We start from the raw sequence: 15,100 nt of genomic DNA on the forward strand, positions 1-15,100 counted from the left end.
TCATAAATACACTCATCCTCCTGGCTGAAAATCTCCAAATATCTCTGTTCTCTGGCCTTCCTCTTGGACTACTGGAGTTACTTTTTGGGAAAAAAAACAGTACTTTTATTGAAGGTGATTTGAAAGTATTAAGTGCCAAACAGTGTGTGACCCTGGCACCAGACAAATCCCTTTTGAGTTCTTAGTCATATAATCCCATGTGCAACATGCAGGGCGAGGTGGGAAAGTTCTCCTCTTTCCATCACATTCCTGTCCAGCTAGCTAGGCAGCATCTGACCCAGAGGTATTATCCACTGGCCATGATACAAGCCATTAGGTTCAAACCCCAACACCCTTGTTTGTCCCTTTAATGGCTGTAGCTATGAATTCTGGAGAGTGGCTCTGCATAGTTAAAAACTCATATCTTGCCCAATATTATGCTCTTTGATTTCTTTAACTATTTCCTCATTGCTTTACCATGATGTAGGCCGTAAATGTAGAAGTAATGCATGTCCCTTATTATATGCTTTGCAACAATAGAATATTGCTTCTTTCCATACCTCTCTAAACAGTCTCTATAACCTAGCAGCTGGCTTCTTCGGCTTCCCTACCACTATTTCTACGATTTTCTGGTCTTGACTCTGCCAGAGGTTTCATTCTGTGGGGCACATCAGGCCTTTGTTCCACACATAGTTCATAATACTTCACAGTGTCAAAATTACTGAAAGACATATAAAGTTGTTTCTTCATGCTTTCTCTCTCCTAATTAGTTTTGGTTTGTAATTCTCATGATGTAGCACAGCGTATCCACATTTCCATCATAAATGCCACAGGAAAGACATACTTCACACCCAATGCTCTTTTTAAACATTGAGTTTTACCAGAGTTGGGAATAACTTGAGGTGAGTGACTTTTCCCTGGAGGTGGGCCGTGTCTAGGCCTCTTTCCTCTGTGGACAGGAGAAAACCAGAAGAATGGGGACAAGTGTCCAAGCAAACTTTGCAGGGAGTGACAGCATGTGAGGGGGACTCTCATTTGGCAGTCAAATTTGATTGAATTAATTGTTCAAGTATATGACAAAGTGAAACTTGGAAAAGAGTAGAGAACCTGGATGGATGTGTTTAGCTGCAAAGTGGGCCAAAGGAATAAGGTTTGGAGAAGGCAAAGATAATCAGACAAGGTCAGTTAATAATGTGTGTGGAGTGCTGGTGCAATTGAAAGGGAGGTGCAAATCAATGTCTTAATTCAGCTGGATCTGTAGTAACTCTGTGCAGCCTGGTGGGGTAAGTGTTTGGTTAAGTGATGCTACAGGGTTTGCTCTCACTGTAGTAATAAACCCTAGAAATGCAGTGAAATTCACATTTACGCATATTGTGATGTAAGGGAGGTTTACATCCTTTCCAACACAGAGAATCCTGTCTGATAATATAACTGGTGTTGTGTCCAAAAGAAACAGCAGAGAGAACAAATTGCATAGCATAAGAATGAGCCATAGTACAAGGGGGAAAGTTCTGTGGGAGTGTTTTCCAGTCAGCATTGGCCTGAGTTGAGGGCTGGACTGCAAGTGCCCTCCTTCACAAGAAAATGCATTATGTTTCTCAGCTACCAAGTCCTTCCTCCTTTCACCCTGATGAATTTCTCCTGCAAAGTTGAAAAGTTCAGTGGGGTGGATGGAGTTAGATCCCTTCCAGAAAGCTGTACAGCTTGGTAACTGGATAATGTGAGACATGTAGGTCTAAAACCCCCTAAAGACTTGAACCTGACTTGCTGCATCACTTCAGCGCTCTACCTGATGAGGGAAGGGAGGTATAATGCCCCCCTCCCTCCAAAAGTGCCTCTGAGAGCATGTTTATTGCCTTCAACTCTTGCATACTCAGCTCTGTGAACACAGAGGCATGAGCCAGGCAGATTGGTGTAGATGGCCAAGGGAATTCATGACTGCTGGTGCGCTGTAAATGTCATGCCTAAAAAAAAAAGAGTAGAAATCATAAATCATGTCCATATTTCTAATATGTTACCTCTTACTTTCCTGCTTTGTTGTTTCTTCTACTCTATATTTGGAGGACTGTACCTCATAAGGGACCAGAGAAGTAGCACTGGCTTGCTGAATGAGGGTGTGGATTTCTGTCCCATGAATTAGAAGAACCTTTCAGATATACTTCTTTGACATTCATCAAGTACAGAGCAATGTAGTCAATGAAACCTAAAAGCAACCTCCTCATCCTATAGAACAGTGATGCAGGACTGCAACCCCACCACTGTGGAAAAGCAGGGATGAACTGTGCAAATTATGCTGCCAAACTGCTGGTTTGGGCTATTCTGGACTGCCTGGGGAGGTCAGTACTAAACATGTGGGCTGATGGAGTCACCTTGGTGGGAAACCTGTTTTCACTCATGAGGAGCTCTGAGTGTTGCCCTGTGAGTGAAAGCTGAGACACGGTGGCATGAGGAGCAAAGCAGTTTTCCAAAGAAATTGCAAAGTACTCTTTGCAAGCTTTCACCAGGGTCTACACCAAAAACCCTGGTCAGGCTAATTGGGAGAACAGAAAATTTAGGATGAGTTTCCTTGCACTGATGCCATGGAGCCTCTCTTTTGTGGACCTATACTGGTGTAAACCTTGAGTCAGCAGAGTCATTCCTGATTTGTATGTGCTGAAATGTTAGCAGGATCCTATCCAGTGCCATCAGCACCCTCTGCTTGCATGGTCTTTTCCTCATTGTGCATGAGGTTGCTCTGAGACGTGTTCTAGGTCATCATGAGCTCTCATTTAAGTTGTAATTGAGTTCACATTTGTCCCAGTGCAGGATTTTGTCTTTGCTATGTTCAATGACCTTGAACTGATTTGAGGACTCCATCCAGGTAACTTTGCAGTCTACAGAGCAAAAACTGAGCAGCTTTATTGCATGGTGCCCTTCTATGTGTATGTGTTTACACACACGTGTTGTCTTTCTTTCCAGTTCCTTCTCTCCCTCCTCTTTTTCCATTTGGTTCTGCTTTGCATTTTATTTGCAATGTGTTGTCCTGTTGTGAGTATTGCTCATGCATGTTGAGTTAGGGTTCCCCAAGGAGTCTGTCTGGCATTGAAAAATTAAAATTAACTTTTTTGTTTTTTGCACTCTCAAAGCCCTTTATTATAAGCTGGGGGTTTTGCTCCAGGGTAGTAGGGTGTTGGGAAGAGTTGAAATATGGCACTGCTGAGAATCAATTAGTATAAAAACTGCACTATACCCAACTGTGTGCTGATTACTCCACCCCCAAAGTGGGGTTGCAGTTTAGGTCACAAGTGAAATAAGCATGTTGAGTCTCATTCTAACATGTCACTTTTATGGACTTTCTTCTCCACCTCAGTGCTTTCAGATGCGTCAATTGTCCTGTTGAGAGCTGGGCTCCTGTTGAGTCTGGAAACCACAGCTTGGTCCCTTCCTCTCCCCTAGAAAAGATGGGAATTGTCTTGCAATACCAAACTGATTTATTTCAAAGTGTTTCAGTTTGTCCGATGTCAACAAGGGGACTTTGGTGCCACTCACAGTGAGGAAGGTGGTATCTCACATCTACAAATTTGACTTACTGTACATGAGGGACTTGAGTCTGTCCTCTCTGCTTGTTGCAGAGATTAGAGAGATGTCTTGCACTTTCTTTTCTCTGAGTCCCTACAACACCGGCTTTGCTTCTACATTTAAATGTTTCACACACTAAATTGAAGAATCAACTACAATTCTGGTTATGAGGTGATCTTAATTAGTTAAGGAACATAGCAGCCTCTCTACTGTTGAATACCTTTGCACATCCCTAGGCTATAGTAATGGCTAAATATTGTGCCAGATTGGAGGTGAGCATCTTGCAGGGTTTGTTGGAAGCCTCATCAGGTGAGGACCCTGCTGTATGTAACCAAAGGCTCTGTCTTTTGTGGCCTCTGATCCTCTCTTGCTACTTGCAAAGCTCACTTTCTGTCCTCGGTTATCATTACACTTTGGCCAGGAGAAGGGATTCTCATTTTTACTGCAGAGCGCCCAGCTCTGTGGCTTTAATGGCAGGCAAGGGATGAAAACTATGGGATGTCCTGCCTTCCTTTCCCCTGTGTCCGCTTCTGTCTACCCAAAACTGCGTCCTAATTCTGGTATGGCCACTTGCCCTTTCTTCCACAGGACACAATGTGCACCCTTGTAAAACCTCTTGATAGCTTTGTGGTACAGAAGCGTGCGATATAAATCCAAAGGGCAATCTTTAATGCAAGGCTGTAAAATGCAGACAGGGCCCATCCCACTTTGCCTCTTACTATTTTCTCTATTCCTCTTGCGGGCACCTGCACAGCATCAGAGAAAACTCCCTTCTGAAGCAATCCCATTCAAGATACTTAGTCTTGGGGAAAATGAAGCTCTACCTCGCTGTGGGGAAACGAATTCACCTACCCATGTAGTGCAGGTTGGGAGTAGTGCCAGCACATCGCATGATAACTGTTTGACAGTGCTTCCTTGTTGCTTCACCCCATGCACAAGGAAAGGCCCAGCTGCTGCAGCTCCAAAGCCTTGGGCTCTGGTTTGAGCTTGTGTAACACCGGGGAATGTCTCTTCTGACAGCCGGGTGAGCCCATGCTCTAATCTATGGCTGTGCCAACTGCTTTGCTGCTGTGGGTATGAACATACCACCTGATCTTTCTGCTGGCCAGACCAGGGCAGATCTTGGGCTGCAAAAAGAATCTAAGACTCCCCATCACTTGTTCTTTCCCTTGCCATAAAGTCACTGTTGAATCAAACTTCTTTGGTCTGGGTTTCATTTCATTTTGTAGCTACAGGGAGAGTCACAAACTACTCAGATTATGTAAGATAAAAGTGAGTAAGTTTTCCTGGTAGAACACTTGGGTCTGTTCTTGTTGTGTGCAATTGTGATCAGAGTGGGAGGTGCTGGAGCCCCCTCTGTCCGCGCCTGACCCTTCCAGTTGGAGCAGGACTGTGTATTACACTTCCAAGTGACGTGTTTCGTACCAGGCAGCGAGTTCAATAAGCCTCTGAAATTTGCTAGATGTGAGCAGATCATACATGGGGCCGGGGTTTGGGTTTTTTCTGTCTCTTTGTGCTGTTGCTGGTAGAATGCGTTTCCCAAGCCTCCATCTGCAGGCCTGTTTATTTTCCCTCCTCTAAACGTTTTCTTTGTAGGGCAAGATGGAGAACAATGGGGAGCAATGGTCTGAAACTGAGCAAAGCGGGGGAAAAACTAGGCTAGACGTCAGTAGCAGTTTCATAACCAATGGAAATGAGTATGGGAGCATTTGCCCCTGGGAAGAAGCTGAATCTTTTTTCATCAGATTCAAATGAGGCAATGCAGAGGAGGATTCTATTAAAATTAGAACGGGGGGGGGGAAGGAAAGGGATTTGCTGGCATGACTTGGGCTGGAGGAACTCTTGCAATCTGTCCTGCCTGTTAACTCAGTACAGATTTAAGACTTGATTATAGGGTATTTCCTCTTAGAAAGGCTTCAGCATATCATCTTTCTTACTTGCACGTACAAGGTCACCTGATTTATTAGAACCTCGGGCGCTGCCTAACCTCTGGGGGGGATGTCTGGAAAGAACGGATAGCTGTGACGGGGCTGGTGTGAGAATTTAAGCTGAGCATTAGTTGACATTTGCAGTGTAGAAAACAAGAGCTTTGCCAAACCCAGCCTGAACGTTGGCCATGGCTGCAGACTCGCCCCTGGTCAAGTTACAGTGCAAAAATTTTTACAGTGCTACTGTTAAGCAGTTGAGCCCCGATGGCTCTGTTTAAGGTTTGTACTCGTGAAGCAACTGGAATAACACATTGGGTATGGTGGCAACTGTGCTTCTCTCTGGCATTTGAAATTTAGACTTGGATTTTGTTCAGGTTTTTGATCAGGACCTCAGCTGTTTGCAAAGGGGCAAAGAAGGACTGTGATAGTGGTTCTGACCACTGCTTGGAGCAGAGCTCAACCTGACCTTGGGATTGTCCTTAGATCTACACCAGCAGATTTCTTAAGTGTTTTCTTCCTTCTCAGCTATACGTGCTCCACCTTTATTTCCCTCTCTGGTCTAAATGGGTAATAGAATAGAATGGGAATTACCCTTTGGTAACCTCCAGTGAGCAGAATGCTCCTCTGTTGACGTAGCTTTGTAAATAGATTTATAAATGCTATATGAAGGCTGCCCCCAGTGAAGGGGTCTGTCTTCCAGTGGTGTCCACTGAGCTCATCTGGGGATACATGGGCTCTAGACCCATTCGGGAGCCTCGGCTGCTTCTCTTGTGTAATGGTCACCCTTGTGTCTCTTTGCCTCAGCTCTGAGGAGCACACACTGGCCCAAGAGAAGTGTCTCCATGAACTGTACACTCTGGCATTTTCCTGTTCCAATCACTCCAGGGACAATAAATAACAATGTTAATATATAAAAACACATGCTATAGCCTGAAGATTATGTATGACCCATTTTCCAATGGCAATATGCACATTTTAGTTCATTAAGTACTTTGTGTATGGTTTAGTTTCTTCTTTTTAATCTCATGAAGTGAGGCTCTCGCTAGTGCTGGCTCCCGGTTGTGTCACTGTGCAACACCATCCTCACACAGCAGCTCAAATATAAATGCAGTAGTCATCCACTCTCCTGTGTTTAACTGAGGTCCTCTGCTGAGGTGAGGGAGGTTATGAACATGCTTGTAATGCTTTAGGGCTTGAAGTAGTTGCATGTGGAGCCAGCTAGGGTGTACCTACGGAATGCAGCTCATGTATGCAGCTGAAGAATATTCTGGTAAGAGTCAAACAGTCTTCACTGCATGAAGAAGTGAATCTCTCTTTCTCTGTATATCTATCAATATACATATGTGCATATATATATCCCAAATCTAACTAGTTCCCAACTCCTTTCTCTCACTTGAGCTATGAAACACAATGATACTGCTTCACATCTATTGAAGCAGAACTTCTTGCTTCAAATTGAGTGAAGAATGTGTCATTGAGTGAAAATGATTTGGCTTGAATTAGGGAGCCTGTTTCCAAGAGAAACAGTTTTATCAGCTGTCAGTTTTGAAGCTTCAATGCTCAGGTAAAGCCTCCTAAACCAAACCCAAAGAGTCAATGGATTAAATAGATTTGCTCTTCAGTAGCAATAAGAGACCAACAAGATAAGAGGAAGCAAATGTAATGTTTTTAATGCAGATTTCAACAGTCTCCCATAAAGTCAAAGCACCAAACACTGAGTCTCTTTCAGCGAAGCCTAATGGCACTGAGTTAGGAACCTGCTCGAACACACCTTGTTTTCAGTATTCATCGCTGAAGGGATACTCTGGATGGTCACGCCACCTGTGGATAGATCAGATTGAACAAGTAAATTTCTTGGGTGAGGCAGGATCACACATCATTGATGCAGTTGCCCTGTGCCTAGCAAACCTTTTCCTTGCAATATATCGGTGGCCTTCATGGAAGGCTCTTCTGCTTATACAGAAGCTGTCTGCTCTGAATAATATTCCTTGCAGAGTTGGAAAAACCTGTGCATTTAAGGAGAGGACAGTGACAGACCATTTTTCGGGCCTACAGACTGTGTACCTTAAGGACAAATGAGAAAAAACAAGTAGACTATGGATGTCAGCTATTCTCGCTATTTAACTCAGGCTAGTAGAAGTGTTGTAGGGAAGGAGGATGGCTTCACTATGTATGCGTTGTGGAAGGAAAAGGCTTCTTTGTTCGGATCTCCAGAAAGACCCTCAGAAATAAGGGCTATATTTGAAGGAGCGATAGAGACATCAGACTAATACTTTGGCTTAGGGCTAGCATGAACAGTTCTGGGTCTGGAATGGTGCTTTCTCCAAATGGCTGCTGTATCTAGACTAGTTCTGGCTATCCTCTAGCTCAGCCTAGATGTAGATTCTCTGCCAGGTTAATAGTAGCAGTGGTAGACAATATACAAAGAAGCTTTGGGGTGATCCAGTTCAGGGGAGAAAGGCATGTTCATGGCTGCATTTCTACCAATGGTAGAGATGCTTCAGGCTTCATTTTAAATACTGCATGGTCAAGAAAGATGCACCATCCAGAATCATTATAAAAGGCAATAAGAAAATTCCCAAGGTCAACTGCAGGTTAAAAAAAATAAGTGTCTGCCCATTATTGGCAGACTTGAGAGAAAGGTGGTTGGTTTTTGCTGTCGGTTTTCTTATTTGTTTGTTTGAGAAGATGATGCTAAACCACAGGCCCTGGCTTGACAAACACTTTCCATTAGCAAAATCAAAAATTTCTGAAGAACATTCTCAGGTGCAACATGGCAGCTGGCTGCCTTGTCTTACAGCAGAGCACAACAAATACTGGCATTTATCCCAGCTGTGAATCGTTCCAGTTTGGGAAGGATACATTTCACAATATTGAAGTTAACTAACTGGAAGGCATCAAACATTTTGAATTGGTTGTGTCAAAACATTTCATTCCAATATTCAGCCAAGCTGAAGTGTTTACACATTAACAGATTGAGTTGGTTCAAAAAAACAAGCCACAACACTTTGGCTTGTTTGGTTTTAGTATAATTTGATGATGTCTGAGTTGTCAGTGTCATAATCTCTACTTTCCATCTATGGAGCATGTGTGCTAACCAGATCTTACATGTTCAAAGGCCTGAGTCCTTTGAGTGAAAATGATTCACCCAGAGGAGTCGATGCAGCTTGCAATAACTGGTAAGGAAGAATATCCATAGCAGAGACTGGGAGCACAAGATAAATCAAGCAGACAGATTAATGTAGAACTTGCCCAGCACAATACTTCTAGATTTCTCCAGGGGGAGAAAAAAAAACATTTCAGAGTGAGATTTCCTGAAGCAAAATCTTCATTTTCTGCTCAGATTGTTAACTTGCTAACTCATTCTACTGATTGCAATATCCTGTTCATACAGGCTTACTCACACCACCAGAATGACAGACTGGCACACCGTACATGTGGTAGCTGATAACTGAAGAGTCAGAGGAAAGCTGGATTTTTCCATTCCTGCTGGTGTTTGCATCACAGCAATCAAAGGTTTTGCACAAATTTGACTAACCAGAAGTCTTTCTGTATGGTGGCTTGACTTTTTTTCAGACACACATTGCTAGACAAAATAAGAAATCTCTTTAGGCTGGTAACTTAACTGTTGCAGTGTCAATTCCAGACACTTCAGTGTGAGAACACATAGTAGGCAGATACATGTTTAGCTGCTCCTTACACGGCAACACCGCTTCTCTGAGAAGGCGTTTTTCACAGTTGAGGTCAGACTGTATTTAAGCATTTTGCCAAACTTGGCATGACTGTGAAAAATAGACCTGGCAATGTCCATCCTATAAGCATCCTGTTTTCCTTGTCCTTAAGTGGCCTCCTATGACCAAATTTAGTCTAATAAATCAAAGCATTGGGTTTATTAGGTTTTTTGATTGGTGGCTTAGAAAGTTCTTCTCCTATGGGCATTTGCATCCTTTAAACTTACTTCTGGAAAAGGCTTTTGCATTTGCACCAGGGCTATGTTTTGTGCATATACTCACTGAAAGTTTAAATGATGTTAAAGCTCAACTTAGCTACGGAAAAAACAATCTCAGATACCAAAACACACATAAGAATCTGCTAGGCCATTTGTGAGAAGCCTTCTGGAACTGCTGGATGGAAGGGTATTTTAAGAAACTAAAGCTTCAGAGCACCTGGCTGAGCTTAAATATGAAATATGAACTCCGTTATGATGCTTCTAACTTAATTTGTATTTCCTGTCGTATTTATGCAGCACAGTAAATTGTTTATTTGTTCCTTTGCAACACTCCCCCCATCTTTTGAGCAATGGTCAACATCTTAGAGTGCTGTTGATGCTGCTGTCCTGCTTTTCATTATTTTTAGTGCTACAGTTTGGCATGACACAGATAATCCAAGGCAACAAGAGAAATACATGAAAATTAATCTCTAGCATTTGGTTACACACTGAGTGCCCTGAAAAGGGGACAGCATAAAGTCTGGCCATAAACTCTTGACCTGTAGGAAAAACAAATGGCCTCATTATCTGGAAGAGATGTTGAGACTTCTGCGGTAGTGCACCCTTCAGGTGAAGCAAAACTCTATTGAGTGGTAAGCTTTAGATCCCAAGCAGCAAGAGATCAAGGCTTGTTAGTTTTCAGAAGAGATAATTATGAAGTGGTCTAGCAGTCAAACAAGCTGCATGGTTTTCTGCTTTCCATATAAGAAGGAACAATTCAACATGACAGCAGGAGAGGGAATTTGCTGAAGAAGACACTGCCAGAGGGAAGGCCAAAACAAAGTTTCTGACCACTTGTGGTCAGAATGTGTCATCTTTTATAAGGAAGTTGTGTAGGCAAATTTTGATGCTCTGACCAAAGCATTAATTTTGCTTGCACCAAAGAAGGTGCAAGCTCTCCCTAAATTAGCCCTGTATATTCATGTAGCAGTGTTCTTAGTACCTAACCTTCTGTGTGGTGACTTAGGACAAGTTGCCTCTGGAAACACTAGGTTTACCATCCATAAGCCATAGTACTTGAGCAGAGACATGGTTTGCTGAGCACTGGAAGTGAGGGTGGGAAAGAGGGGAAAGACAAGAAAGCGCTCCTATTTGAATTTCAGCTCTGAGATCCACATCACTAGCCAGCAGCAATGCCAAACCTTGTAAATGGCTGAGATTGACATTACATTATGGCAAAAAGTGTTTAAGGAGCTAGAACAGAGATGGAATAGCTAATCTGAGCTGTAAGCAAGAATTGCACACTTATTTTTGTAACGTGTCCAGAAGCATATTCAGGATTCATTGAAAACCTCCCATATTTAAGCCTTACCTTAAAATATGGTTGTTAATAGAAAAAAATTAACATTAAAAGGAAGTAGTTGTTTTTTTTAAATACTCTAAAAAGACAGGAAAGTTCTAGAGATCCTAAAATTCTTCTCGGACTTACATTAACAGCTCCACATAACGAACGTTTTTGTTCAGGGCTTCAATTTCTTTCATCTCTTTCTCAGTGAGGGAGAAATCAAAGATCTAATGGAAGGAGAAATTAGGAGTAAGTTAGCATTTCTTGTCATAATCAACATTCATATGTTCCAGATGTCAGAAGTACAATCCCCTCTCCTCCCCCTTGCCTCCCCCACAAGTCCATACTTGCTTGTACGTTTAGGAAAGTCTTGAGGACATGAATAAGTCCAGTCACATTTGCTTATGCTCTTTGGCAAGAGAAAGGCAGTCTGGCATGTACTGCTCTGAAAGTAATATGTTAGCAGGGAAAGCAGGGAGCAGTGTGGAGCTGGGAGCACTCAGTGCATGAGTGCTGCAAGGGACATGGGAACAAGTGCTTCATCTTATTTGGATGTGGTGGTCAAGCCAGATGCTTTCTGTTGGTGTGGTTATGAGCATTTTTGGCACACCTGTATGCAGCAACTCTTCCCTAATGAAGCTGCCCCATACCTGAAGTCTGGGTGGAACAGTCAGTCATTCCCGAACACCTACAGCTGGCAACCTTGGGCTGCTGACCTACTAAATTACTTCATCTCACTTGTGCTGCTCACTGCAACTGGAGCTCTGTGATACACCACCAGCTGGAACTTTAGCTACTCCAGAGGGTTAAAAGACACCACAGTTTCCTCTCTGCTTTGCTCTGTTGTTGTCATATCATGGTACCATTAAGTGATGGGGACAAAAACCATCAAATGTGTCAAAGAATTTTTCACTGAAAGAGCGATAGGGCATTGGAACAGGCTGCCCAGGGAGGTGGTGGAGTCACCATCCCTGGCTGTGTTTAAGGGCCGTTTAGATGCAGTGCTAAGGGACATGGTGTAGGGGATGACTTTGTAGAGTAGGGTAGATGGTTGGACTCGATGATCCCAAGGGTCTCTTCCAACCTAGACGATTCTATGATTCTATGATATGCCAAGCCTTATGTCAACAGAAAGAAATGGGAAAAATCGCCTTCTGTGAGGGATAAGACAATGTAAATGGATTCATCTATGCACCATCAAGAGTATGAATTTACCTGGAAATTCTCTCTGATGCGTTGTGGATTGAAGCTTTTTGGGATGACCACTACCCCTCGCTGGATGCTGAAACGCAAAGCAACCTGTGCGGCTGTCTTGTTGTACTTTTTGCCAATGGCATTCAGCACAGGATCCTTCAGTAAAGGAGGGGAGGACACATTAACCCTGGAAGAAAATTGGAAAAAAGAAAACAAAAAAACCCTTCCTTAGTTTAGTGTCAAAACAGAGGCATCTACTTGTTTGTGGTCAGAATACTACACCTTTTTGACAAGTACTGTGAAAGATGTGAGGGAAAGCTTTGGCTTTTAGGTTGGTGAGCTGTTAAAGGCAACTTCCTATGTGATGTCATAATGTTGACCTGGTTTTTACTTCCTCACCTAAGCCTCAACATTCCCAGTTACAGACACTTGATTTCTGTTAGATGAGACCTAAGGGGACCTCCTATACGGACACTTGAATTTTTTTGATGACAGCATGTGGCAAGACATTGCAAGTTTACATTCACAAGTAATATTTAGGCACTGAAGCTCAAAATTACTTTGAGAAATGGGGATGAATTTTGCACAGACACCCACCAGTGAAGAACTATTATTCTTTTCTTGGATATTGCCCTTCCATTAGGAAGTAACACGGGTACTTACCAGGTTTCATCCCTTGAGGTTCCCAATGGGCTGTACCCAACAATAACAATGTCGTGTTGTCTGCAATATTCTAAGAGTTTGGGTTGGGTGAAATAGGGATGGCATTCGACCTACAAGAGTAATGTAGAAAGAATGATTAATCAACAGGGCTAGATATAGAAGCAGATGGTGTCCAAATATTTGTGAGAACTACAGACCGGGTGATGCTTTCAGGGAAGGATACATGTAAGTTAAGGAATAGGGAAACTCAATCTGTGGTTACTGTTCTAATTGTACATTGCTGGGTGATGGATTTTTTTTCTTTCTTTTTTTTTTTTGTGGACAGCAGATCAATCAACATCTGTGATTATAATTTGACTGCGGGGAATTTTTACTGGACCCTAATAGAAAGGTGGCAATAAGCAGGGAAGAGGGTGGAGGTGAGGGAAGCTCACTAGAGAAGTAGGCTGAGGAGGTAACCCATCTCATGTAGGTCAGATCTTTATTTCTCTGCCTCTTGTGTTCAGGGTGACTGATTTTGTTTTTACGGGAAGTGTTGGACTAAGCTGTCCCAGATAAGGGGTGGGGTGGGGGGGAAGTGGGTGGTGGTGGGATATGCAAAAGGTGAGACATCTCCATGACGGTTATGACCTTGTTACAAGATCTGCTCTCCCACATTGCAAATACTATCCATCATTCCCTTACAAATTGGGATTTTCAGGCTGTGTTCTCAGTCTCTGGGAAAGGGATGTCTACAAGGTGACAAAGCAACCACTGTTTGCAGGCAGTCTGAGGTTAGCTGGCACATCTATGCTTGCTGGCTAGCTACCCTAAGCTGGCCTTAATCTTTTGCCTGGTTTTGCTTGACCACAGGAAGCAGTAGCAATGCTCAGAGCAGTCTTAAGGGCATGCTAGAAACAGTAATTGCATTTTGCACCTGCTGGGCATGTTAATACCAGCGAAGGGTGCTGGAATTTCCTTCTCTCACAGGCTGCCTTTCCCTGCAGTCAAACACAGTAGTGAAGGCTATGGCCAACCTCCCTACCCTGCCTCATCTCAATCTCAGCCCTCCAGGACACACACTGAAGGTGAGAAACTGGTCCTAGTTGGTCTCCAGCCTCTCCTCTGATTCTCCTAATGTGGATATTTGTTTGCGCCAGATATGTCAGAAGACCTTCCCAGTGATTTCTAGGAAATGCGTTGGGCTGCCATATGCCAGAGTTACAGATGGGTCACTGCCACTTACCACCTTCTCTGAGCCCCACTACTGTAATTTATCTTGGACGTGCCTGTCAATTTTATGGGCTTGTTCAGCTCAAGTCAATTGCTTAATGGGGTCTCCTCTTTAATTTAGATTTTCCTTTAACTCTTACTGGCTTCTTACAGGAAAGACACAAGAGAGCAAGTACAGGAAATTTAGGAGTTATTTCTAATGACTTCTAAACTTGGGAAGCTTAGGGTGACACAGTATCCCTGATACCTAGTGTTGTTTTGGTTTGGTGTCAGCTGAGGTAGAGGTGGTTTCATTGAGGACTGGTTAGCCCTGAATGGTTTGTCTGGGGATTTTTTTTGGACCTGAAGAGAGGTATATGGCAGAGACTTAAGATCTGCATTGACTCAGCATTCAACGTTGTTATGGAGCTTTGGCACAGAGGTACCGTTTTTATAACCCTGGAGCGGTAGCTGAGCAGAGTGATCCTTCCAGCACCTTCAAATATTTATCTTTAGCCTAGATAGGATGAGTAATATTTTCAAGCTAGAAATGGAAATGTGACAGTATGGAGAGCATTATCTGTAGCAAAGCGTACATCACCTTTCTGCACGTGGTGGCTTAGGCCATGTGTTGCTTCTGCGTTCCCTACAGGGCAGTAGCACTGTGGCAGGCACTGCCCTTGGCTTGCAGTCATACCTGGTTGCTGACAGGTTTGTACTTAAGTCCTGGCTTGTTCAGGATCATCTCCAGCTGCCTGCGGTTGAAATTGGATACTCCAATAGACTTTGCCAAGCCTGCATCTTTACATGCTTCCATAGCCTGCAAAGAAAGCAAAGACCAGTGGAGTCCTACATGTTGGCTTGATACCTTGGAGCATGTGTTTTTAGAGATAGGTAGAAGATTGCAGAAAAATCTTTGTTGCAACAGAGCTAACAGCTCTATTTGCATGAAGGCTAGTGCCACCCTGCTATTCTAATTTCCATCCCCATGTGGACGTGCTTTCCAGACCAAATCCTAATGTTTTACACCTCCTGCGAGGGTAGCATTTGTCTGGAGAGTAGAAAGATTAATCTGAGATATAGATACTTAAGTGCCAGATATCTGCTTTAAAAGAGTTTTGCTTACTTTGTGCTGCTTTAGCACTGCCTCAAAGATGGAGAAGTGAGAGTGAACAAAGAAGATTACTTTCCTGATAAGTCAATTTATTCCTTTTGATTGTATGACGGTTTTTCTGGCAAGGCACATCACAAAAACAGCATAGAAAACTTCAGTACAGTATAAAGTAGGGGGGAAAAAAAAAGGTGGAGGAGGGG

The 15,100-nt window shown here is 43.1% G+C and overlaps 1 protein-coding gene across 1 annotated transcript in view; it reads right to left on the minus strand.

Moving 5' to 3' along the window:
* Positions 1 to 7,109: 7,109 nt before the first annotated feature.
* AKR1D1 (aldo-keto reductase family 1, member D1) overlaps positions 7,110 to 15,100 on the minus strand; it is a 36,580-nt gene continuing 28,589 nt past the window's right edge. Inside the window, exons 5-9 of the mRNA XM_014937470.1 lie at positions 14,484 to 14,606; positions 12,596 to 12,705; positions 11,954 to 12,119; positions 10,883 to 10,965; positions 7,110 to 7,286 (exon numbers count right to left, since the gene is read on the minus strand). Coding sequence (XP_014792956.1) covers positions 7,244 to 7,286; positions 10,883 to 10,965; positions 11,954 to 12,119; positions 12,596 to 12,705; positions 14,484 to 14,606 — 525 coding nt within the window. The 3' untranslated portion in view covers positions 7,110 to 7,243. The remainder of the gene's footprint in view (positions 7,287 to 10,882; positions 10,966 to 11,953; positions 12,120 to 12,595; positions 12,706 to 14,483; positions 14,607 to 15,100) is intronic.

Source organism: Calidris pugnax, unplaced genomic scaffold (assembly GCF_001431845.1).
Source record: "Calidris pugnax isolate Ruff unplaced genomic scaffold, ASM143184v1 scaffold1, whole genome shotgun sequence".
NCBI classification, from domain to species: Eukaryota; Metazoa; Chordata; class Aves; order Charadriiformes; family Scolopacidae; genus Calidris; species Calidris pugnax.